Raw genomic sequence first — 27,857 nt, 5'->3', positions numbered from 1 at the left:
GATCAGCTCATCCGTTTGGTCTCTACAGCGCCACAAACTTAAAAGTGTCAAATAAAAATATAAAAAATAATTCAACAAAAAAAAAAATCGGCTGCGTTAAATAAAAACTGAAAAGAAAAAACTAGTTAAGTAGTTTACATAGCGACTCTAACAGTCATTAATGGGACCCAAATGTTAAGTCGCTATGTACACTACTGGACTTCTTTTTTCCTATTCACTTTTTATTTAACGCGGTCGGATTTTTATAATTAATTTTGTTATTGTGTTATCTAATACCGGTAAGTTTATTTTTAAAAAGATTTTCTCGTGACTTATAAATCAGGAGGACAATACTTTGCTGTTATCTCTTTTACGGTGGCAAAATATAAATCAAGGATATTTAAGACGAATAAATATGCAATTATTATAATCGGAAGTTTTTATTAACATAATAAACAACACATTTACACAATGCCTAAGAAAAGAAACCATGGTTCAAATTGTGAAAATGAATTAAAAATAGTAAATGCATTGAATGATCCGAAAATGTACAATAATGTTCTGTTCTTAAATTAGTTCGTTTGCAGCCATAATTCTCGTAAAATTGCATAAATAAAAACAAATATATTATTTATTTCGTTTGTAAACATAAAAAAAAAATAAAGATAACACAAAAATAAGTTATGGAAATGTATGTTATTTTGCAAAACCTGGTTTCAATTCAACAGTAGTATCACCGAATTCAGTAAATCTCATATGATTATCAATAATTTGGAATAATTCAGCGGGTTGTGGAATACGTCCAGTTTCTAATTTTGACCACACTGGTACATCATTTAAAAATATTTCAAATGCACCGGATGATATAAGTTGCCCTTCAATGATATTTGATAAAAAGAATAACATCATGCAAGCGTATAGTTTATTTTCTAAACACCATCTCCACCAACTCGGTTGTGGTTGTCCAAGAAAATCGAAGGGATTTGTGCTACTTAATATTAATAATATCAAAGCTATTTTGGCGAATGCCTGTAACAAAAAAATTAAATTTAATGAATGTGAGGTTATGGACATACGTTTCCAAAAAAAAATTACTTACTAAAAATCTAGCTAATAACATATTCATATTAGGTGGATCATAATTAGCTCCGTCAACAATTAAAATAGGATATTTTTGATTAATAATATTTGCGTATTCGTCAAACATTTTTCTATAACCACAGGAATAGCTGCAATAATATATAAAATTAAGTCAATCAATATCTAAATAAAACATAATTTAATTCAATTATAGACTAATTAAATATCATTTCAACTAATTAAGTATCGCGAATCTACTAACCAATAGAAAAATTTCAATGTTGGAGCACTAAGTCCATTACTAATTTTTGTTAAAGGAATTTCTTTATCTGCATTTGTATCACTTGGTATGTTTATAATAAAAAATACACATATTATTGAAAAATACCAAAATGTCACATTATGATTAGCCATAGCTGATGACCGATATCACCGTAAGCCAAATTGATTTACTTTTAATTTTGACAGCACTAAAATAACCCTATATTTTTTTATACAAAATATTATGCTCTCTTCGATTTGATGTACTTTTCACTTTGTTTACTTGTGACAAACACTGCTACCAATGTACAAATTGTGATTGTCACGTTTTTTATAAATATATTTTGAGTCTGAAGGTTGGTGTTACTGTGTTTCTGACGTATTTGAGTCAGTGTTGCCAATGTCCGGGTAATTACTTGTTTTCTATGTAATTTGTGTGTTACCGGGTAATTCAATATTTTAAGTTAAAGGAGCAATTAAGTATTTTATTAAAGGTGAATTATTCACCAATGTTTATTATGTTTGCTTGTATTTTAATAGAGCTGCATTAATTTTTTTCAAATTTAATCCACTTTAGCGCAATGTTTACGATATTAGCTATTTTGAAAATCACAAGAAAACATTTTATAAATTGCCCATAACAAAATAAACGAGTTGAATAATAAATAAATTTTTTATTATTTTTCCACAATACATATAGTGAACAGAATATATCATGTTTCTTACTTTTTTCTTTCCTTTTTAAATAATAATACGTTTTTTCCGTCAGAATATTAAAGAGACCAATTTATTGACTATTTTTATATAAAAAAGTGCCAAATACGATGATAAAAAAATAAAAATTTATATAGCCTGGTCTTATTTTTAAAAATTATGATTTTTACCGGCAATGTTCACAGTTTTTTCGACTTTTTTTAAGAAAAACGGTGTGCCGGACAAAAAGAAGTTAAAAGTCAAAAAATTAAAACTTTAACAAATTACGCTTTTTAAGAGACTAGTTTCGTTCTTTATTCTTTGTCGATCAATTGTTATAACCAAATTAATGTTCCAAAATTAACAATTTCTTTCCGATTTTTTTTTTTTTTTTGCTCAACAAATGGTCGTATGGATATTTTATTTCAGTTAAAATGTTGTGTTTCTCACGTATTTTGCAATTATTTAAACAAAATAACTAATTTGTTTATAAGGAATTTACAACTTTCTGTGACACTTTTTGAACCTTTTTGAACTTCCCACTCTGAATGAGCCTAAATGAGTCAATGTTCAAAAATGAATTGTTCTGATAATCATTTATAAGGACGAATTATTTTTTGTAGGAAAAGTAAATTTTTAATTTAAATTTATATCGTTGGCTAACCGACCACCGACGTCACCTAAAGCTCGTTATATTTCTCTTCTGGGGAGATACTTTTTCTCTTTGTGGGCTTGTGACTTGATCGAAAATTTAAGTATTTTGGAATTTTCTCTCTTATATATTTCTTTGGTACCCGTTAGGATATTAGGGTAACAAAAAATTTTACATATACAATGTTTAAATATATAAATATTTAGAAGAAATTGTTCTGAGGTTGAATGTTCAAAAATAAATTGTTCTGATAATCATTTATAAGGATCGAATTATTTTTTATAGGAAAAATAAATGTTTAATTTAAAATCATATCGTTGGCTAGCCGGCGTCAACAAAAGCTCGTTACGTTTCTCTTCTGGAAGATAATTCTTCGGTACTCGTGAGGATGTTAGTGTATTCTTTGGTTAGGGTAACAACAAATTATACAATATTTAAATATACAAATATTTTAATATTTGATCAAGTATAAAAAAAGAATATTTACAAATTACATATAAAAATGATTTTTATATATTTTTTCTTATTTTCATTCAAAGAACGAACAGTCTTTGACTTAAGTAGTGGGTAATACAGTTTTTTTTAAATTTTTTTTTATTAATTTAAATAATAATTTACATATAATTTTTAAATCAAAACAAAATAACAAAATCTTGAATCGATAATCTTTTGTCTTAGAATTTTATTGTCATATTTTGGGGCAAGCGTTTTGTTTATTTAATTTTATACATATAAATTATTGTCTAAAAACAACATTTCGATCCATTCTCACTGAAGTTCTATCATGTTCATCTTCGGATATGGTACCTTCATAGGCATTATTGACTATACCACCGTCGTTGGGTGGACCGAATAAGTTTCGGACACTACCTGCTGTTGATGATCGATGGTTTCGCCCATAAATATTGTTATTTAAACCACTATAATTATGATTATTTGCTCCTAATGTTTGCATTTGTGATTTTCGACGTTCAGCTAACACTGAATTACGACGTACTTCTAGAGCTTTGATTGTTTCACGTTTCATAGTGATTTTTCTAGTTAATACAGGTGTACCTAAAACAGGCAATATTAAATCTTTGCTCTTTTATATATAAGAAAATCGTAATCGTACCTGGATTCGCAGAATTAGCATCCAGATTAAAGAATCGCCGTTTAAATGCAACATCCAATGTACCAATTTGACGTTTTCTTTTTGCATGTTTCTCCAAATTGTGTATAGTTTTACGTCGGCTGACATCGCGTCCCGATCCAGAGTCATTATCATACTCCCCGTCTCCGTCTATACCACGCAGTTTTTGTAATTGTTTTACTAATTCCACCGCGTTTTTATCTATTATGGCATCTTGTGATAGATCTTCAGCCTAAATTTTATTTTAAAATAGATATTAAATTTGGAAATGTTATATTCTAATAAAAAAAAATAGTACCTTCTTTGAGCAATACACATTTAGGTCTGTAGATGCCAAAATGTGAGCCAATGTTCCAAAACGATGGAACAACATAGCACTGAATTGTATTACCAAGATAAGTGCAAAGAAAAATACGAATACTAAACCAATAGGTTCTAACTGAAGGTATTCTTTCGTAATATGCACCTAAAAATAAAAAACGTATTCTATAAATACGTAAGGAAATCACTCATTTCGTTTCAAATTTGATTATTTACAATGTATCTTCAGTGCGAATATCATTAAAAACATATTTATAAAATTTACAAGAAATGGATCCATCCATCAAAATTTTTGTTTGAAATTGTTACAATCGTTAGAATAGAAAACACATAAAATAATATTAAGGTTTTAGTGAATTTGAAACTTTTTTGAACATATACTAAAAGAAGTAGCCAGAAAGAGAAAATATTGGCTTAACAGGCAAAGATAGAGCTTGTTTTACATCACATCCATACTGCGCACGCGTATGTTTATTCAAACGCAAGTAAACGACAGTTCCGTTATCGGGTGATCATGCACATGCATGCGCATATCTTGCCTGAGTCAATTCTGTCTCTTTATTTGCCACTTCATTTGAAAGTTGCGCATTCTTCTAGAAGTATACATTGAATTTCACAGTTAGGTAACCTCAAAAGAAACATTATTTTCTGTTAATTTGATTTTGTAAGTGAAAAAGATTTTGTGGAAAAGATCCATTTGAGTGTGCAATAAACATGCGCAATTTGCTCAAACATTAAACAATACATCAATTTTAATTTAATTTGTTTCTCTAACTTATGTCTCGTTAAAGAAGATACAATATAAAAACAATTAAAATTAAAATTAACACACATGGATTCATGAATTTTATTCAGATTATTAATAAGAAACCCAACACCAAAATATAGAATTTAACGTGCTTCGTTGGGAACAAACAAAATGAACATATATTTTTTTGTTTAAAAAAAATTGTACTCTCATGTGATTTTAAGGTTATGGAAACATTTTTTATTTTAATTAGGAAAAGCACGGTAAATGTTAAACAATTTTTTCAGATAACCTCCGAAAAAATGTTTAAATTGTTTTAATTAGGCACCATTTTAACCTAATTATAACAATTTAATAGTTTTTTGGTTAAGGAGAAATTGTTGGTTGTGACGAATTCCTGGATAATCATTCCAGCTGCTGCCTGTAAAAACCTGTGGAAAATTTTTGAAACCCAAAAGCCCCCCGCCAATTGTTTGTTTATTTGTTTTAATTTTTATTTTGAAGGGCAGCAACGACGAAACTAGGAACATTGTTTTTATGGATAATGGATATTAATGGATTTTGATTTTTAGTTTTTATAATAGCCATTTGCCATTGAGTATCATAACATAAAAATATTATTTACATTCCACGCCATTCCACCCAAGATTAGGTGCATTCACAATTAGTTTTGTATTTTCTTTTTCGGGTAAACTTGTATAAAATTGTTGTATTCTATACAAAAAGTTTCAATGTGCTTTATATATTTTTGCCCATGACTGTAGTAATATTATACACATTGTGATATACAATCAGTGAGTAATTAACTCTGCGATGAATAGGCCCCCGTTGAGATATTAAATATTTTTTAAGAACGAAATAATCTCAATAACATTTTTTGACCTTCTGTTTCTCATCGGAGAGTTAAACAAGAATACAACAATTAAAACCATGTTTGCAATGGTGTAAAAATTATTGAAACATTAATTTTGGAACATGTATTTATATGAAAAGTGGGGGCATGCGAGAGTGCTTAAAGGTCCCACAAAGAAATTAGTCCTCCACATTGAGTACGTAATTTCTCTGAATACCTCTGCCGTCTCTTCAATATAGGTGATATTGGTCTTGATTCCCAATGGCCAATCAACATGAATTTGATCTTTATTCAATTGTAGTAAAAATACGACCAATACAAATAAAGCATTGAACATGAAGAAAGCGAATACCGACTTGTTGCGTAACTCGATCAAATCAGCTGCAATCCTAGCCTGTAATATTGGATAACACAAAAAAAAATTAGTTTATTGGCTTCGCAGTTCCAAACTTTTAAATTCTGTGATAAATAAACATTTTTTTTCCGAGTATAAAGAATGTAGTGTAGCAAATCATATTCGACGCACATAAATTTGGTAGCAGGAACCACGAAGCCGCCAGGTAAATTCTTCAATTTAACATTACCTCTTGTGTACTCTCATCATAGGTTATGTTTGTCTTGATACCCAGCGGCCATTTTATGTGTAAATTGTCTTTATTTAACTGGAGTAAAAATACAATTAAGACAAACAGCGCATTCAACATGAAGAATGCAAATACGGATTGATCCCGAAGATCTTTGAGATCAGTGGCGATACGTGCCTAAAACATTGTATAGTTTTGAATCAAAATAATTTGAAAAAAGGTTATATTTCCTGAAATGGAAAAATTAGTGTTTGCACAGATCATAACCTGAAAAAGAATAATAAATTTGGTTCGTTAATCGAATACCTTCTCTTGTGGATCATCGTCAATTGGATATAAATATTTTTTGAGCATATCTTTCCAAAATGAGTTTTCGGCAGCTGATATGTATTCAACATTACCATTACGTAAACCACTATCTTCAATCCAATATGGGTTAATTAAATGATCGCGTTTTTCTTTTGGTACAGTGGAAACGGTTTCAGTGTCTGTATCAGTTGGTTGATCAGTTTCATTTGATTTCTCATTTAATGTTTGCATATGTTGTGGGTCCCGCGAACTTTGTGATGTAGTTCGGCGGCGGTGGCCATGAACATCTACTATCCTGTAATAAATCAGAAATGACAATGACCATTAATTCCTGATATATTTATGTCGTTAAAGATAAGATATAAAGAATTAAAAACTTACTTTTCAATATTATGTAATTTTTTGTTTAATGTGTCCAAAGAATCCGCAATATGTAATAATTGTTGCTTTTCATCAGTACTTTTTTGATGGGTACATAACATACATTTGAATAATCCAGCTAGAGAAATTTCAATACTTCCCTCATCATCGTCATTATTACCTGAACCACCTTGTAAAAATCCAAGTAAAGACTTTTGCTTAGCTTTCTTTTTAGCCTCTTCCAAAGCTTTACGTTCTTCTTCAAGTTCCTGTTGTAAATATATTATATTTTGAAAACTATTTAAATTTAGAAAAATTCAAAAAATCAAATCCAAACCAAACCCAGAAAAAGAATCTTTTCTTGCTAAAAATCATTCAATAAAAGAAAAACTTCAAGTATAAAAGAAGATTAGAAAATCCACCTCTTCAGCGTTAATAAACAAAAAAGAACAAGAAGATTCTTCGGTATAGCTGTTTTTATTTATGGTTTTAAAATACCACTTTTATTGTGTGGGACAAAGCAATTAGTCATATCAAGTCGCATCAATACAGAATAGCAGTTAACGTTTTTTGTATTAATCATTAGTTTTAGTTTAAAATTTATATTACTTGAAATTTCTTATGAAAGGTAGTATATACTTGGAAATTATATAATTTCCAAGAAATTATTTATAAGAATTACAGTTACCTTTTTAGTTTTTTTAGCCGTAACTTCACGTGTACCCCATGCAACATTATTCAAATTAAAAATAGAATAAATCATAAGTAATAAATACATGCTTGGAACTGTTATATAGTAAATAACACCAAATGGTAAACAACCAACTTCTTGTGGATGCAATAGTCCAGTAATAACGATTTGCCCTGTCACCATCAAAAAAAATATAGAAGTGGGTGCTAACAAACCGTCCTCACCAATTTGCAAGAATATAGCAATTAATACAGCCATCATTGTTAAACCATAAATAGTACTTAATACGGCAGCAAAGAATAACTATATTAAAAGTATCTACTGTTAGTAAAAGAAATAATTAAAATAAAAAACCTTCACCAACCTTCAACCTTTAATTGTCCATCACCACTTATATAAGATGCTAGACAAACACAAACCTTTTTCGTTTTCTTTGTGGCAACTTCACGAGTACCCCAAGAGACAACATTTAAATTGATTATGGAATACAATATAAGTAACAAGTACATAGATGGGATGGAAAGGAGATAAATAATACCAGGAATAACACATTTAAACTCTTGTGGATGAAGACAAGCGGCTATAAACGTCGTACCCGTCATTACAATTAAGAAAATGGCCGATGGTGAACCTAAACCGTCCTCACGTAATTGCAATGCTGTACCAACAATTACAGCCATCATAATTAAAGCATACGCCGTAGACAATATTTGAGCGACGAGTAGCTAATTTTGTGGGAGGAGACAAAATATAACGTCACAAAAACATATAAACATGGATTTTGAAAGAAATGATTCTTACCTGTATATTAGATTTGCATGTGAAACATACTAACATGAATAATAGAATTGGGCAAATGTTGTAATAAAAACTAGTCCAGTTATCAATGTGGAACGCAGCAACAAAAGCTCCCACCAACATAAGAAATATTGTACCAGGACCCAAAATTGTACCACCCATCAAAAGAATCTGTAAAACAAAATTAAACGTCAGATTTCTTAAAATATGTCCTACCACATTTCAGAGTCATACTTGGTAGAAAATATACGGTAACGAAATATTATCATTAATTTTAATTGTCTCCTTATAATCCATAAGTAAATCCATAATATTTGCCATAGTAGATGGTACCCATCGACGACGTTGGTTGTAAAATTCATTAAAACCTTCCGGACAATGTGTGTAGGCATCTGAAGCAGCTGAATATTCTACACGATATCCACGTTGTAATAAAAGTGTACAAAGCCAACGATCTTCTCCTTGATCGTATTGTACATAATGACGAGCTTGATCTGAACGTGTTGTATATTTTGCCATGACATTGTCATCCATCAAAGCTTTACCTCTGAAAAGTGAAAAACATCCAGGACTACAAAGTACACATCCAATCATATGTTCGGTAGATTTTTGCAGCCAATGTCCAATAGCATATTCGAACATTTGATACCACACCATAGGACCTAAAATGTAAAAAAAAATTTTAGTAGTTTTTCTAACTATAAAACAGTATAAGTGTTTTGGTGAAAGAACAAAATTTTTAAGTACCTGATCCAATTGGATGAATTCGACCACATGCAGCTCCTAAATTCTTATTCTTTTTCATTAAATCAATCAGTAATTGTACAGCATGAGGTTGGAAATCAATATCCCCGTCCAAAGTTAATAAGAATGTATTTTCAGCGATAACAGCTTTACGATCCACCGAAATTGGTAGCTCCATTAAGCGATGTCCAAGTAAATAATACATATACATTACTTGAGACCAACGTTTTCTGTGACGTATCAATGATTTATCTTTTAAATGGGCAATCATTTTGGTTTTTCCTGGTAATGTCCAAACTAAACGACCACCATATGGTGTTGGGCACTTAGTTGGTGCACGTATATGAATACGTGTTTGATGAACATCTGTTGCAGCTTCATCAATTGTTTCCACTAATAGCTTAACGAACTTATTCACTTGACTGTCATCGTCATTGTAATCGGATATTTCGAAAGCGTCGTCAAAGAATATGTGAGCTGGAAAATATAAAAACTTGTACTTTAAGTATAAAAAAATTTTTTGATGATAGTTTCATTTTGTGTAAGTGGGTTTAGGAAACTATATTACTTTGGATGTTTAAAATACATACTTTCAAATTCATAATAATCTGGATCAACAACTCGTAAATATTTCTGCGCTACTCGCCTAGCACACTGATCTTCATCTAAACGTAACACAGATTTTAAAAACTCCAACATTTCGTCTTTAGTTTCATGCCACATAGTAGCACATGCAAAGATCCTGGTAATTTTATCTGATGATTTCACGGCATTATCTGATATCACTGAGTAATAGTCTTCATCTTTCTCCTTAACAATTTCCTCTAATTCCTCGCTTTTAACTTCTGCTTGATCGTCTCGTTGTCGATTCATACCCATAGATTGATCCACCAAAATGGCATCATACATAGGCGATACAAATAATTTTTCAGTTGTGGCTAAACGTTCACATTTTGGTGTCCAAATATGTAACGTAATCCATGTTTGTGATAATAGCCACAATAACCACACCCAAGCATGTTGATGGGCGATAAAATCATTCAAAAAATATACGGGGGGACTTTCAAAGAATAAATAATCCGGAATCGAATCGTGGAAGAAACAAGGATCTCCATTACGTAATCCACATGCAGCAATTAACAATGATATTAAAACAGGTACAGTTAGATTGACGGGAAAAGCGTAACTGAATCCTTGTATCATAATTTTACATGCAAATTTTCCAAAAATATAACATAAATATGCACCCAATATTTGGATCATTAATACGTAATATATTGTACTATATTCAGCTGGTATATTCCAATCTTCACCGGTTGGTATCATTTCTGCAATATCTGGTGTCATTGTACCACCTAGGATTGGTTTAATCTGAAATTGAAGCCATGAAAATTAATATTTTTCTGCGAAATTTATAGATTTTAAAGAAATGTTTCAAAATAACAACATTTTTTTTCTAGTCTTTAACTTTTACTCTCTTCTTATGAAGCCAAAACGTTCGTTTCATTAATTTTTAAAAGTGTGTCAAATTGATTCGGGATATTTAATAAGTAAAGATCCTTAAATTTTTTATCTATTTGTTGAGCAAAAAGTGCACCAATGTGGGTACTAGCGATCGATATCCACATAAACGCGACTTTGATAGCTATGTAAAAATTTAGTTAAATATAGTTATTCAGGTATAATTAAAATAAATAGTATTCGTTTTTTGTACTTCGAGAAAGTTTTTTGTATTTGAAGTATATCAATAGATCAAATAGTTTGTCTACGAGAATGTATACTTATGAAACGTATTTCACTTATATGTATCTTGCCTTAAATAAAAAGGCGACTAATGTAGGGTGCCAATTCAATAAATCCGCATATTGTCCGTTTTTCGTTTGTTTATTTTTTTTTTAGTTTTTGTAAATCTACTTGGAATCATTTTGTCGTATGGGGGCCCATCTCCTAAATACTTGACTACGGCCATGTGATATAAAATAATAAAAGCTTATTGCTTATATTTATCAGCTAATTAATTTGTTTTCCATAGCTACATAAATTGTGGAGTTTATTTTTTATTTGTATTTTTTTATTTGCTTCGCATCTCCCTTTTACTCCCTTAGGGGTAGAATTTTGGAAAATGCTTTCTTATCAGATGCCTAGATCACACAAAGAACACACTCTCCAAGTTTCAGGCCTCTACGACCAGTGGTTTAGGCTGTGCAATGTTCCTTCCGTCAGTCAATCATTCAGGACAAAGCATTTTATATATATAGATGAAATGAATAAAGTAAATTTTATCTATAATTATTCTTCGACAACCGAAGTCAAACTCGAAAACCGGATACTCCTACGCAAAATCGGAGAGTTGGCAGCTCTAAATTGCGAGAGGCCTTGTATATGTATATATTTTAATACATATATTAAAAATACAAACCTCTTTAACAATAATATCATGTTTACCAAATCCAGCTGACATTTTTGTAAAATAATCTGACACACTATCGCCTTTCAATACTTGGGCTACTAGCATTGCACAGAAGAAACATATAATCTTCCACGTCGATATAAATATGTACATAAAATACTTCGTTTTCTTAAATGAGTCCTTAATTTTTGCTAATTTTTTCATGATAGATAATGGTGAATCAATTGATACATAATTCTCCCACCATCCACATGATATAAATACTAATGCTATTGGTATAATCCATAAATGCGGATGATTTCGTTGTTCCAATAATGGCCATACAACAAAACCTGTTGCTTGAGCTGCTATTGCTAATAAATCTACAATGACTTTGATAAATCGTTTGGATTCTTTATTACCTCTTGATAATAAACCTAAAACAAAATTAAATTAAAATATAAAATTATTTATTAAAAAAATTATAAATATCTACCGCTTCGTGAAAATTTGATCTAGGAACAGAAAACATACTTATTATGATGCCGAAAGACCTACAGCATTTTTACGAGGTAATGGTTTTTGTGTTTTCATGTCTTAAGGAAGCCTATAAATTTCATTTCGAAAACGGGACAAGTTAAAGTAAAACCGTAAATTACAAAGTCGTTTCTTATGAAAATATCGAAATCTATGTTCCAAAATCGAATATATCAGAAGAATATGAATGCTAAAATATGACTTTATTTGATCATTTTTGTAATTTAAAACTTAGTCCAGATTTTTTAATGTTTTCTTTGAAAAAAATTCCACTTCTCTTTGATATGGAGATAATGACTGACTCAAATAAGAGTAAACCGAAAGGCGTTTTAGTCGTCTGGTAGAGATATTTTGTTTTTGACACTTCTATATATGTCTAGCTTAAATAGAAACAAATTGAGCATGACTTACCTAAAATAGCAGGAATAATACACATACAATTCGTTAACATTGCGCCTTTAACAACATCGAGATCGGGTAATATAACAAAGACTAGCATTGCAAGACCAATAGTGTGCAATGTTTCGGCAGTAAAAACTAACAAAAAATGATGGAATGGCGGTTTCTTCCACGATTTAAAGAAACATATACGGGATGCACGTATTAATGTACCAATTTCTGGTATAATAAATGCAAAAAATAAACACCACGTCCATGCTATACGCTCTTCATCTGGTAATTGTACTATAAATTGTTTTTCACGACCAATTTCTCTATTACAATATGGAACAACTTTATTTTTCTTTAATTGTGATGTCATAAATAATATTGCTCCTTTGGATATCGTGGCACCACCCAAAACAATTGCAAATGTTATAAGATAAGCGCATATTTTTAATATTTTGGCAGTGATTTCGAAACATCGTTGATTTGCCATTGATCCAGAATCCACCTTGCGTGGTGGATTTCGAAAGACGTCCCATCCTTTTGTTTCTTGTACGGTTCGTTGGCTGAAACAAACAAAAAATATAATGTTAAAAAGAACTAAAAATATAAACATTACACTAACATTAACCAAATTTTCGACTTTATTGTTTATAATCATAATTAAAAAACGTGATTTAAAAAAAGTTAAAAACTGTTTTTTATACTTGTATTGTTTTATTTTGACAAACAATTATTGAGTTTGTGAGTCTCTATTCATTCACACAGACCAAAGGCCAAATATAGTCAATTTACATAAGAGATCAGAATTTTAATAACTTAATTACAAAAAAAAGCTTTATATAAATTGACAATGAAGCATTACCTATAGATATTTTTATATTGTACAATTGATCAAAAGTTTCATAAAAACAATATTATTGTTCAAATAAGGATCCGATTCAGCCAAATTAATTTTGAGTTGGTCCAAAAATATGTTTTTTAACCCCCGAACCAAAGAAAAGGGTTTTATCAGTTTGGCCTTAATGTGTGACAGTCTGCCTGTGGCGTCGTAGTGCCTAAAAAAATGAACCGATTTGGATTTCTTTGTTTCGTTTGAGAGGTAATTTAATGAGGAGTATTCTTAGCTTTGTTCCAAGTGCAAGTTTAGGGTTCTGTACTCAGAACAACTAAAAATTAGGCGATGATCCTCAAAATCGGTTCAGTTTGAAGAAGGCTCTAAGCAAAAAGGTAATTTAATGGAAGGTGCTCTTAGATACGTTTCAAATGCGAGTTTATGGGTTCCGTATCTGAAAAATTTTTCAGGGATTTTTTAAATTTTGTAAATTTTACTTATAATTTTACTATGATCTATTCTTAGTAATTTTACATAATAGATACCCACTATTAATTGAGCGTTTACTCCAACACTCGTTGTAACTAATCTGTAACTGTGGTTTTAGAAAAATAATTTTATCTTTTTGTTATAAATAAATATTGTAATTATAATTAACAAAATGCTGAGTGTGCTAAACCTGCGCTAGTAAAAAATGAGTTTTTTCAAACGATTTTTGAAAAAAAGGTGCAAATATAGTTATAAGAAAAATTACATGGGATTTAATATGGCTATTATATTAATAAGCCTAAGCGGCCGTTAGGCTTATCGCAAATTGTAACGCATTTTGATGAGGCACCAGATTTTCGTAGAGGTCAGTACAGTGGACAATATAGTCTCCGTGATGAGGCTTCGAACTGCTAATAAATAATTTGCTTTTTATATATTTTTTATCGAATAAATTCTCTACAGAAACTCATGCACTCAGCGCGCCCTACATGTTTTATTATAAAAACCATTGAAAACCTCAGTTTGCAAAAACTAACGATATCTCAAAACAATGTAAAAGCCATACTTTTACATTGTTTTATTAAATTTTACTATTGCAGGTTGTAGCTAATTTAAAGATTAATATTTCTGTTCTCATCGTAGGGAACAAAAATTTTTGTAGGATGTGGAATCATATTCGTAATAGTTGATATTTGTTATAACGTAACAAGTACAGATTTAGAACAGAAACACACTAAATATTTCATAGAATTTTACGTATTTTCACGTATACAAACACATATACTAATAAATTCATTATCACTAGACATTTAAAAAATAAACTTCAAACACAATTAAAACAATTATAATAATCATAAAACAATTAAATTATTATAAACAATTAACACCATTTTTCAAATGATCGTGTAATTAATAAATGACAGTTTTGTTTTCTTAAAAATAAACACAAAAAGAACTTACTTTAATACAACATACGAATCTAAATTATGATATGTGTTAAAAGCACTAGTACCCGTTGGATACCCACCGCTATATAAGACCATTATCAAAAAAATAACGAAAAATTTTACTATGTGTAAAAATTCACTTCTTAAAACAAAAAAGTGTAAGTGCCACTACTTTTTGCATATTTAATTAATTAGAAAAGGTATATTTAATAAGTCACATAACTAATAATTAATTTTTATTTATATTTTAGTTTATTACGAAAAAAAATATTACTTATTATTAATTATTATATATTAATTAATTCATAATACTTAATATTTCTGTAAAAATTTAATGTGGATGCCACATATCCTCTATGTACAAATTGGAGTTTCAAATGAGATTATGTTCCTATGTATGTAATTTTTTAATAAGTAGAAAAAATTTAATAAGTATAAAAAATAAGTATTACGAATAGAACACAATTTCAATCATTTTGGAGTTCCTGACATTTCTGGCGTCACTTTGATTAAGTTTTTCTACCTAATTTATGAGTCGCATCTTAGAACGAAAGCATAATCGTAGTTAACAAATTAAGAAACTAAAGCAAATAACTTTCCAAAAATTGTACTCTAATTTTATGCACAAATTTAACAAAATCTCGATTTCTATTTCGAAAAAAGTCTGATGTATTTAATTGCAAAATCTGTTGAGATAACTTTTCGCTTTTGACTCATTATAATAAATTTTCAAACGAAAGACATTGCAATGATATAGCCTATATATTGACGTATAAAGTAAAACAAATAATTATGTATATATTAATTAGTTAGAACATAATTTTAATTTAAGTGTTCAACTTAATTAATTAGAAATTATCACAATGCATTTTGAAAGTGCGTGGCTAATTATTTTAATAAGTTATTTATATTTCCAAATTTGTACCAGTTAATTAATATTTTTTAAAATACTACTATTTTTTGTCAACTATTCCTGTATTTATTATATTTTTTATGTGGATATGCAACTATTATATTTCTCAAGTGTGTGTATCGTCTTTTATGCAACTTGTTTGACCTAATTGTAATTTCTCAAGTGTGTGTATCGTCTTTTGGCAACGAGAATACAACAAGGTAAGCTTCTTTTTTGTTGTTTTTATTTTAAAATATATGAGCTTGGCTTAAATATGAAACATTAATGAAATTCAAATTTAACTTTTTTCGTTGAATTGTGATCATTATCCGGTGGCAAGTATTTAGGTTGCGCCTTATCTATATCGGGATTGGCTCTAACAATTTCGATGAAAATTCGTATACTGACAGTATTTAACATAAGAGTAAAGGCAAATTGGAGGAGAGTCTCCATAATCGTGTCATTTTGCGTTAAAGAGTCTGTACATTTAATTGATAAAATTTTTAGATTTATTCCAATGATAGAGTAGTAAATTAAAGTATTGATTTCTCTCATGTTTCGAGCAAAACATTTTTAAGCAACTCATTACTCTCCTAAATGATACTGGGGTATTTTGCAAAGGAAATGATTAACCTTGGAAATTTTGTTGATAATAAATAAAGTAAATAATACAGAGTAATGCAAACAAAATTGTATTAAAATTGTAGTTATTATTAATATACTCCCTGTGCATTAAAATGTATAAAAAAGTACCAATTCGGAAATTCTGATAAACCAAGTGTGTAATCCTACTAAATTTGGGTCAAAATTTTCAAATTTGTGATCAAAATTATTCTAGCTCTCATAGGTTTCAAGAAGGTGGCGTCCTGGTCACGGAATTAAGCACATAAGTGATAGCTAACGAAAAACTGACATCACAGCTGAAAAGAATGACCCAAAAATAGTGGGTTTCAAAAAACATTTCAATAATAAAAAAAATGTTTTAGAATATAGAAGAGAATTGGGAATTATTATTCTATACTGTCTAATATTTCGATGATTCTTTTACGGTAGGTACTCTAGCTGTTTAAAAAAACAAACTTGTACGAGAATTTTTAATATTATAATGCGGGTAATAAAAAAACAATAAAGCTGCTGTTTAACGCGACTTTTGCAAATAATAAAAATTATTTTTTTTATACAACATTATTAAATAAATTAAAATATTACAATTATTTATACTTATTATCAAAAATTACTCACACATAAATAATAATATAGTAACAAATATTTACTCAATTAGAAATGGTTATTTAAAAAATTAATAAGAAATAAGTAAGTAATATTAACGCTTTCATTACAACTATGTATCACAATATTACTGAAATTAAGTAAATATGGAATTCGTTCGACCAAAATAATATGTATTTCAATAAAATTCAATTTATGTAATATTTTTGGTTTAAGATTATTCTGGATTATATAATAGGTGGATTACATATTACAAAATAAATTGTACAACATATTTAATAACGTGCTTACAATATGTGTATTTAAACTAACGCCATGACATTCAATTTGTTTGCCTTCCATATTTTCCAATATCCAATCAATACAAATCTTCGCACTCATTTATTGGACTACTTAAAATAATTTTTCATTCGATTTTTTCATTATTGAATAGATCTCGATTTTCCTTAGAATTTTAAAGCTAAGATATTTATTATACGACAATAGTTTGAAAACATTACAAATAAAAAATTTTAAGGCTTAATTTGAAATAATTTTTTAATTATTCAAAATTTTTTTAAAATTTTGGCAAAATCAAATATTTCAATTTTTAAACTTTGTTTTTCGGTTTTGAAAATGCCAACTATAGAATTTTTCTAAGCATCATAATCATCAGTGTAAAAGTCAAGTTATAAGTGTTTTACACGTCTTAAAATTTAAAAGCATTTTTTATTTTTAATAAAAATGTTATTATCAAGTTTGTTTGTTCTAGTGTAGTTAGATGATGTTGTTAATATCGTGACCTACATAATTATAAAACCATAAACGCTTTGGTATTTTTTACAATTATTACTATATTTTTAAATATGTAATATTATTATGTTGAATTAGATTTATATTCATTGTTTCATTTATAATATATTTGTTTATAATATAATTATGTCTATTAATGTATTAATAATAATAATTTCGGTTTTTGATTGAAAACTGGTGGAGGAAAACTGATACTGAAGACTTCCAAATTTTAATTAGGCATCATAGATCTATTTTTTGCGAATCATTAACTTCAACAGTTCATTAAATAAGAAGTCATTGAAATTTGAAGATTTGAAACTAACAGCTGCCCATTAATTTTGGAACTATTCATGCTTAGTCGAAGGTTGAAAGTCAGTCGTCTTCCAGCAAACAACTTTTATAATAAAATCTGAACATAGAAGGTATAAGTATTAACTACCTTCAGTATAATGCCTTACAAAGTAAGCGGTTTTATAGTAATATCAAGAATATCTTAGGTACTAAATGATTTGATTTTGAATTGAGAAGAAATTTCGTTTAATATTTGATAATGAAATACTGACAATAAAGAATTAAATAAGTTTTATTTGCTTAAAATACACCTCTTTTCCACTACGACTTTAATTAGAGAAATTTTAATGTACAAATAAATAAATAATTATTTCCCATGTAAAATGTGCAAACCTGAATTTTCTTGAAGTAGCTACTCCTTGAGAGCCTGGAGATTTTTATATTATTCTGCCTTATTTCTTTCGTGGATTAAGAACGGCTTTGATTATATACGTATGACCGGAAATAAAATTTCATACTTCCAAAACAAAAACAAAATAATTAACAATTGCAAAAATTAAAATAATATTTGAAATAAATAATGACTATAAAATATGTATAACGAATTTTATTAGGAATTAAATGACTGTCTGATTGAACGATTTTCTGAAGGAAACAAAAGTGTTAACTAATAAATATCTCATTAGTAGCTACTAATAATAATAATTATTATTATTATGATTCAAAAAGTGAGTAAATACCTTTTACTTTTAACAAAACAATATGATATAATTTCTTTTCTTTTATAATAATTTTTTGTGTGTATATTTAAAACAATAGTAAGGTAAATTCATATCATTAGAGGCACAAAAAGAATTTATTATTAAATTATTATTATTGTTAAAATATAAAATAAAAATTTTTTCAACACAACTTAAATCAGGAAGAGACAGTGACATTTTTTTTGTATTAGAAAACTTTCTATATTGTTCAAAAAAATGTAAAATTTTAAATAGTTTTTAATATGATATTTTGGATTTTTTTTTTTGGTGATATATGAAAGTCTAAACATGTGATTTATGCTTCGCAAGATTGAACAATTTTTAAAAATTCATATTTAACCAGGCTTAGTATGTGCCTTCAATCTAGTGGCTCTGAAAAATGCAGATAGTTAAGATACGATTGCCTCACTTTGTCTTTGAAGTTGGTTGAGATTCTAAACTTTATAATCAACAATGTTGTTAATATTATCACACAAGAAAATTTGAGCTAAACGAAACGATTCTCTCGAGTAATATTTAAAATCTTGATTTTAACTTTTCATCGCACTACTTTGTAATCTACAGTTTTTTTATAGCCTTGTGATTAAGATCTTTAGGACTGGAAAGAAATACTAATAAAATTACTTTTATTAGCTTATTTTATTCTATTTATGTATTTACATAAAAGAAAATGTTGTTTAATTCTATAAAGAAACATTTTTAAGTAAATCAAAATAAATTGGACAGATTATATTTAAGATCTAGTTTTGAACAAGAGAAATTTTTCTTGTTTTTTTCAGCAATTTCTTAACATTTGTTGTTTATTTCATTGCGTAGGCTGGTAGTCAATATAATATGTAAACACAAGTGGAAACAAACAATTGACTAAAGTAATTGTTGAAATACCATGTATAACCATTTTTGATCAGGGAATCGTTTGTTTTTTCATGTCATGTCAGTAGAGAGAGATAGCCAGCCATACATACATTGTCACACACACATGACAGATTTCCATATAATATACGCTATACAATATTCGAACCTAATTGGACCCTCACGGTGAAACAGAAACTTTTGTTCCATCTCCAATGGTTTACAGGATGAGTCCTACGGACTCAAGACCCCATTGACTTTTGTTGCTCATTTACGAACTTGACCTCACTTTATACGACCTGAGCACGCTGTAAAAATTTCAACTTGATATCTTTTTTCGTTTTTGAGTTATTGTATGGCAGACGGACAGACAGACAGACAGACGGACAACTGGAAATGGACTAAATGGTTGATTTTTTCACCTATACTAAAATTTTGTTCAAAGCATCAATATTATTAACTTAAGTTGTACTTTCCAAGATTGAAGATAATAAGGCCCAGTCGGTTTTGAGTGGCTTTTCAACCACTGTATCAGAAGAATGGATGTGTATATTAATACTCATGCTGCTCCGTCAACATCATGATGACCCCTGGACTCATTGTCAAATCGCTGTATTTTATTGTAAATCACAAATGTGCATTAACTTTTATTAATATTTATTCATGCATTGTTACACCCTGTATAGTTGTAAATAATACATTTAAATAATAAATATATCCATTATTTTATGTATCAAGGACGCCCCCTTTTTCTCTGTTGATTTTACAAAGGTGTAAGGTATAGCCCAGGAATAAAAAACCGCAGTAGATATGGTTTTTAGTGGTCAGATTAATAACTTTCCTAAATAAATTATCCGGCAGTATTTTTAAGATCTCAGCACCGCAGTAGTTTAAAATGAGCTTTTATCAGGTCTCTAGCTCATCATTTTCATTGAATAAAAAGATTATAGAACGATTGGTGATATATTTATTTATTTCGTAGAAATTTTGTATTGCTGAGCTTAAAGCGTGTTTTTGACAACTGATTCTTTTGCTATTTAAAAGGATTTCTGTCCTGTATTGCTTGTAAAATGAATTTAACAGACTTTCATTCTTGATGTGTGTATTGTTGCCTAAATTCCCATTTTAGTCATTTAAATTTCGCTTCAATTCATTTATTTCTCATTCCTTTGTACTTGTTCTATCTTAAGAAATTAATGTTAAATAACAATTACAGAATTACATTCATCTACACAGCAATTTTTAAAAACAATATATCCAAATATAGCCGCCAATGTAAATTATTTAATCGCAGGTAATCATTATAACTAGCATATAATTAACAATCATAATTATGGAGAAGCCGTTGTATAACATTCTATGCCTATAAGGTTCTCTTCCTTGGTAGGATTGTCGAATAGTAAATATTAAAATTTTACTAGTACCTACCTAGTATTAACGAAGAAATTCTAAATTTTGGGTTTCCCCAAATTTATCTGTCTAATTAGTACTTTAGTATGCTTATATCATCCGTATTTCTTGACAAATTAAATTTTGTACATCACTCTAACGGTATATTCATATTTTGTTCTGAAGTACGAAAATAAATCATCTATATTTTCTATTGTCCCCGAACGGAAAAATAAAATTTCGATTTTTGGGGCAAATATAATGATTTCCTATCAGATAGTTAAAAAATTTTATGTAGATATACAATTTCTTCAATATATTTTACGCAGAAAAGTAGGTGTCAAATAACAACATTTTCATAGATCACATAATGATTATTTTATTGCATGCAACTAACCAACCCAGTCGAGTCAACAAGCCAACAACAAGGCTGGTTGACCATGTGTATGTTTAATACTGTTATTTTTTTTTTTACAATAAAATCTTGTTGCATTTTACTCTAATTTTATTGTTTTTACGTTGGTAGAGATGAATTGATTATATGAGATTAAATCATTGTTTTTATAATAATATTATCTTTCGTATAAAAATTTAAGGTAGTACGGTCACTGGTTGGTCAATAGTCGGAAACTTGTTAAATCGATTCTCTATAATGCTCGCCTTCCGTGTTTATGTAGGTGTTAATTAAAAGACATGTATAATTACGCAATTGTATAATCCTGATAACATTGAAAAAGTAACACTATATTGAGATAGGCAAATTTTTAGTTGCGATCGGAGATTAAAATTATAAAGTTTTAAGGCTGTCTTTTAAAAATGAACTTTAAATAGAAATTAAAGACATAGGAGCTATCTAAAGACTTCACATATCCCCAATACGATAATCCATAGTTGTGACACCATTCAAATTGTGCAATTTTTCAAATTTTTTAAGCGTTTTTCTGGCGTAGATCCATCTATTCCAACTAAAAACAGGGCAATCATGTATAGTTTTCACATCACAAAATATACGCTTTATTAAATCCAGTTAAAGACTATTAGTTCCCAAATAGAATATATACAAAAGTGTTATAATATTAGCTTTCAAATGAATCCATTATCCAATATATTATTATTTTGTGTTCAATTTCGACTATAACGTAAACAATTCTTTATTTAAACAATACTTTGTAAAACGTATCTTAAAAGAAACGTTGATGAAGTGTACTGTTTGCTTGCTATTTTGATGCACTCAATTTCAGAGCATACCGACTTACAAAAAATAATTATTTTGCAATTTATTCAACGACAACATGCACATAGAAATTTATTGTCAAGATGAGAAAGTTGAATAGGAACTAGTAAATCGATTATATATATTTAAATAATAAATATGCGATAAATAATTCGAACAAGTGTGAATTTTCAGTCGTTGATGGGTCCAGGCGTCCTGCTCCCTGCATAAATTGATTGTATTATTGCAGAAAAACATTAATAAAAAAGTATAGTTAGTTATATCTAAAGCATAGGATTTTATAACCGAATAAGTGCTGTTATAATTATTAAGCTACCGTGCATTTTTTGGACCAATTTGCAACAGAACAAAAATTTGTGTAGATGGTGTCCTTAGGTAGTGCCTGAGCACTGAGTAAGAGTGATATTGTGAAAGATTGGTTTTTAAAGTTTTGGGCTGTCTAAAAACACAGGGCAAGGGTCATATTGAGAGAGCTTCCGGTATGGTGCCCATAATTTAAAAGGAAAGCCCACGTAATGTCACCCTTGCTAAGAGTTATTACACTTCCTGATGAATATCTGCTATTTTTTATCTTCTTATATATAAGAAGATATAGAATCGGTAATAATATAATAATAAGAAGATAATCGACACTTCCAACACTGTCCTCTTAAGTCCGACACCGAGTAACACACGTGCTACTTTGCTTGGCGTCAGACCAAAGTCAATAGAATCGGTAATAATATCTTCTTATTAGAATAAGTAAATATTCTTATTAGAATCAGTAGATCTTCTTATCAGAAAGAGAAAAAAAGCAGATATAATTCAAATAAAATCTGGCGGAGTAGTTAAAAGTTTGCCTCTCAATATTGCCGTTGTTCAGAATTCTTAGACTACTTATTATAATTATCTGTTCATTCAATTTAACGGACAGTAAACTTAACTTCCAATATATATCGTAATCTATAAAATACAAATACAGAATTTAGGGGGATCACAAGATATGAATTGCCATACGGAAATTCATTTTTTTAAATCGCCCATATGACAAAATTTACCAAATTTATATCGCCAAAATTACAATATAAAAAATAAAAAATTTTTTAATAAAATCTTATTGTGCGAAGACTGAAGTCTATTTTAAAGGTACGGAACCTTAAAAATATCCTATAATAATTATTAATTTCATATAAGCCTTTAACAGTGTAATAAATTTTAAATAAAAAGGTTTATATATCTGTAAGTATTCGGATAAATATACGCTTTTAAATGCTTCGGAAACATATATGTGTATTATATTAAAAAAAAGATGATTGATCACACTTTAAGCAGGTAATTGCTAATCGATTGTGAAAATAAAATGTTTGTAAGAAAAGTGAAGATGTTAGTTAAATCGAGCCGTATATGAATCAATCATAATTACAATGCATTTACACTCACTTACAATTTCTCATGTGATGATTGAGTATCTATCCGCTCATAGCTTTGTTTTATGTTACAAGCACGTTAAAAGTACAGTTTTGTACAATTTTGACTTAAAAAAATTGAACTAACTGACATTTATACCGTATAATGTCTTTATAATGTTTAGATATTTAAAATGAGCATAAAATAAAAAAAATAAAACATACTTTTAGAGCACAAGATTTTATTGTACCTACTAAAAAGTAGAAAATAAATTTTTCTATGAATCACTTAACATGACTTCGTAAAAGTTTGAGGCGCTCAATATAAAATATCGACAATGATTCAAAGTACCTCAATGTAAGCATGTTACTATAATTGTTCGGGTGGAATCTTGCAACTTATATTTATATTGAGCGCCTCAAGCTTTTACAAGTAGTAATGTATGAGTGACTGAAAAAAATAAAAATTTCTACTTTTTAGTACAATAAAAGCTTGTGTTCTAAAAAGTAGTTTTTATCTAAGACTAAAAACCGCATGTACATCAAATATGGTGGAAGCGATGGGAAAATCAGGACGCCACAATACCTTACTATGCATTGTCATCCAAACTAAGCTGATCGGGGCGAATTCAAAATATAACGTCTTTAAATGAAATTTTAGTTGCTAAAATAAGTTGCTTCTTTAAATCACTGCCTTTCTTTCTCAACTCGAAGACTAAGCTGCCTTTCTCATTAAAACGAGAAGCACATGGAATCTTTTGCATCTCCGGTTAAACCTTTAAAAGCCTCAGTAGCGCCCACATTTATAACCATTGTGGACTCAAAAAGCAAAGGCAAGCTTTTTCTGTCTAACAGCCAATGAAAGAACCTATAAGAATATACATTATACCAGATATAAGTAACAATACTAGAACTGTCACACTGTTGACTTAGAGGTGGTGTATAAAACATTAAACGTCATTGTCCTAAACTGATATAAAACTGGCGCGGCATCGATTGTAGTATATAAAATGTTTGTTGTTGTATTTAATATAGCGGGAGCTTATAATATTTTCAAGGTAGTCCACTGCCCAACAAGCAACAGCACACCTTTTAATAACATATAATATATGCATATCATTAAAAATACATATGAATATTGTTCATATATAGTAGGAAAATTTTTTATAGAAGTTATTTTGCGCGTATACAGTAACAAAAAGACATACATTAAAATATATCCTGTTTCTCGTAGTCCGTATTTTATTTATAGATTTTTATTTTTAAATGAGATTTGTTTCTTTGATATATTTAACGACCTTTTGTGTAATATACATATAAAAACGATTAATTCCTTTCATTTTTGAGAATTTCTATGACTATGGTACGAAGTGTGCTACATTAGCTTGGCTGACACCGACTCCAAAAATATAATAATTTTAACTACATAATATTATCGTTATTTTTTTTACTTTTTAGTGGATATTAATTTGTTTTGGAAAAGTTTTTACTTTTGAAGTCGGTTTTCTCTTTTTTAAAAGTTTTTTAAGTTTTTTTTTTTATTTTGTGATTTTTAGTGAATCTGAAGTATACTAACTAATTTGTCACTAAAAAAAGAATCATCGAAATCGGTTGCCGTGATATTGAGTTATTCGTCCTCTTGTCGTGCATTCTTAATGAAAATTTAAGACTTTTATGGTTTTCTTATAGATGCCGTTGTCAGAACTTGACCAAAATGAAATAGGGCCACTCGGAAAACACCAGCTTTAAAATAAATAAAGAATCATCAAAATCGGTTCACCCAGTCGAAAGTTCTAAGGTAACACACATAAAAAAAAAACAGTTGAATTGATTACCTCCTCCCTTTTTGATTGAAGTCGGTTATAAATACGATTTATTAAAAAAATCAAATTTGAGTAAGAAAAAATCAAATTTGAGTAAGAAAATGAACGAACTCAATACATTCACTTCAAGACATTTCCCTTTAGAAATACAACTAATACGACCATTACTTTCTAAAAGATTTCGAAAGAAAGAAGATTAACCTCCAATAATGTTAAAAAAAACCAGTAGTTTTTTTAATTTAATTCAGTCAAATCAATCAAAAACATGAAAAAGGCGTAAACGCTGCATCAAATTAGGTTTTATTGTTTTGTTGATATGATATTTCTAATGTAAAGGCAATGTTAAATATCTAAGTTTCTACCTCGACCGATGGGTCATTCTCAAAAATAAAAATTTTGTTTTTGTTTTACATAAAAAAAGTTTGTTTTATTCATTTTTAAAGTTGACAACAATTTGAGGTCAGAACGGTTTTTTAAGGACAGCTAGTTTCGGAGAAATTTTTTAAGTCACACCATTTTCGGCAAAATTTCATCATTTTCAGTAGGTACCTTTCAAGATTCTGAAGGCCTAGCATTTGCTTGGAAACTCACTTTCAGTTTGTCCAGGTAGCTTTCTTGGTGTCTCAAGGGACTTCGAAGTGACCTTCTTCAAATACATATGAATGTATGTTTGTTTGTATGTTTGTCCGGGTGGAATCTTTTCTACTAAATTTTGAAGCAGTGATCCTCAACCGATTCAGCAGAAATTTTGTATACACGTTTAGTCTGAATGACAATGCATCAATGACAAGGTAAGTGGCGTCCTGATTCTCTCATCGCTTCCACCATATTTTGTATACATGTCTTTTTTGCCTTAAATGAAAAATTTAAATAAAAAATATCTTTTTAGGACAAGATTTTACTGTGGATACCTACTAAAAAGTAGAAAATAATTTGCTTAGGAGTCACTCATACATTAACATTCGTAAAAGCTTGAGGCGCTCAATAAAAAATGCCAACAATGATTCGGAGCATCTCATTTCATCCATGTAGGTAGCTATGTTTGCTCGGATGGAATCTTGCAACTCAATTTTTTTTATATTGGGCGCCTTAAGCTTTTACAAATAGTCATGTATGAGGGATTTAAAAAAAAATATTTCTATTAAAAAAAAATTGGTGTATACGTCGAGGAAAAATATCTGCAAATCTGATATCTGTTTTGAGGTATCGTTAATTTTCATTATTACTCACGTCAGTTGTTGTCACAGTAATTTGATAAAAAGAAACATTGTATATTTTAATGATTATTTTATATTTGTTATCTCTGTTGAACAATTTTATTGTACTTTTACACTAAATATTAATTTATATGCATTTATCTGATAATTAATATACGCAACTGAATTATTAATATATTATTTTTAATCAACATAACAGATTATTACTAATTATATGTATATATGTAATTATTGTTAATTTTTTTGTCGTTTAAATAATATGTGATCAAGGCTAAATTCTTTCAAAAAACTTCAATGTTTATTAGCAAAATATTAAAAGTCTTAATTATTATACATTTCAAGGTTTTTCCGTAAAAATTCAGTTTAATTTATATATTTATAACACGGTCATTTTGTATTATTAACCATGAAAATCGAATCGATTTCATGTTTATAATATGGAAGAAATATTTTATGATGAAAAGAAAGTGCATCGTAGATAATTTTTGTGAAGATTAAAATCAACGAAACAGTGTGAAAGTGTTTCTTCAAGCCCATATGTGAATTTTGTGTGCTCTAATGAAAAATAAATATTTTTTAGATTTGTAGCCTAAAGTAACATAAATAAATGAATTAACCATTATAAATTTTGTTTTTGTAAATAGTTAATTAATTTAAAAGCGTTATATTTTAAGACCATGCATGGAATAATTGATTTTTATTAAAAAAAAATTACATTCAATTACAAAATGTAAATAATTATATTTTGCTTTATTAAATTGTAAATTTTTAAGTAATAAGAATTATTAAAAATTTTCTATATTAGTATTTTACAGTAATTAATTTTTCTACTATATTATACAGTGTAAAGTTAATTCGGCACCATATGGAAAACTTTTTTATTATTTCTTTTAGGATAAAAAGTTATTCTTAATAAAAAATTCGGCATGGCCGAGATGTGTCGAAAAATTTAAATTTGAGCAGGACTAAAGTACCTTTTGCCACTACTAACAATATGTATTGACAAAGGTTGATCTTATAGTAATGAAATTTGTTATCTAATATTAGATTGTTTTGGATGTCTTAGGGTAAGACAAATTTAAGACGTCTTAAATTATTGTTTTTATTCTCTACATATGAAATATATCAGAGTATATTAAGTTTAGTAACACCTAATAAGTCCATTTCCGTTTGTCGGTCGTAAGAGACAAAACAAAAGTTGAAAGATAATAAATGATCATTAT

At 28.7% G+C, this 27,857-nt stretch overlaps 2 protein-coding genes across 2 annotated transcripts in view; both read right to left on the bottom strand.

The window, feature by feature from the left end:
• Positions 1–409: 409 nt before the first annotated feature.
• Positions 410–1,649, bottom strand: LOC123305315 (thioredoxin reductase-like selenoprotein T homolog CG3887). The gene is made up of 3 exons (XM_044887002.1): positions 1,322–1,649; positions 1,079–1,208; positions 410–1,008 (listed from the first exon to the last, which is right to left on the bottom strand). The coding sequence occupies exons 1-3, from the start codon at positions 1,471–1,473 to the stop codon at positions 676–678; spliced, it is 615 nt and encodes a 204-aa protein (XP_044742937.1). The 5' UTR covers positions 1,474–1,649; the 3' UTR covers positions 410–675.
• A 1,699-nt stretch (positions 1,650–3,348) lies between these two features.
• Positions 3,349–27,857, bottom strand: part of LOC123305798 (chitin synthase chs-2) — a 50,032-nt gene continuing 25,523 nt past the window's right edge. Inside the window, exons 3-15 of the mRNA XM_044887631.1 lie at positions 12,543–13,081; positions 11,625–12,031; positions 9,796–10,576; positions 9,209–9,682; positions 8,696–9,123; positions 8,465–8,632; positions 8,083–8,388; positions 6,994–7,241; positions 6,610–6,907; positions 6,304–6,480; positions 4,096–4,263; positions 3,780–4,029; positions 3,349–3,721 (exon numbers count right to left, since the gene is read on the bottom strand). Of these exons, the coding sequence (XP_044743566.1) occupies positions 3,402–3,721; positions 3,780–4,029; positions 4,096–4,263; positions 6,304–6,480; positions 6,610–6,907; positions 6,994–7,241; positions 8,083–8,388; positions 8,465–8,632; positions 8,696–9,123; positions 9,209–9,682; positions 9,796–10,576; positions 11,625–12,031; positions 12,543–13,081 (4,564 nt within the window). The 3' untranslated portion in view covers positions 3,349–3,401. The remainder of the gene's footprint in view (positions 3,722–3,779; positions 4,030–4,095; positions 4,264–6,303; positions 6,481–6,609; positions 6,908–6,993; positions 7,242–8,082; positions 8,389–8,464; positions 8,633–8,695; positions 9,124–9,208; positions 9,683–9,795; positions 10,577–11,624; positions 12,032–12,542; positions 13,082–27,857) is intronic.

Source organism: Chrysoperla carnea, chromosome 1 (genome assembly GCF_905475395.1).
Source record: "Chrysoperla carnea chromosome 1, inChrCarn1.1, whole genome shotgun sequence".
Classification (NCBI taxonomy): domain Eukaryota; kingdom Metazoa; phylum Arthropoda; class Insecta; order Neuroptera; family Chrysopidae; genus Chrysoperla; species Chrysoperla carnea.
Note: the sequence above shows the minus strand (reverse complement) of the source record. Positions and strands in the feature narration are given on the sequence as shown.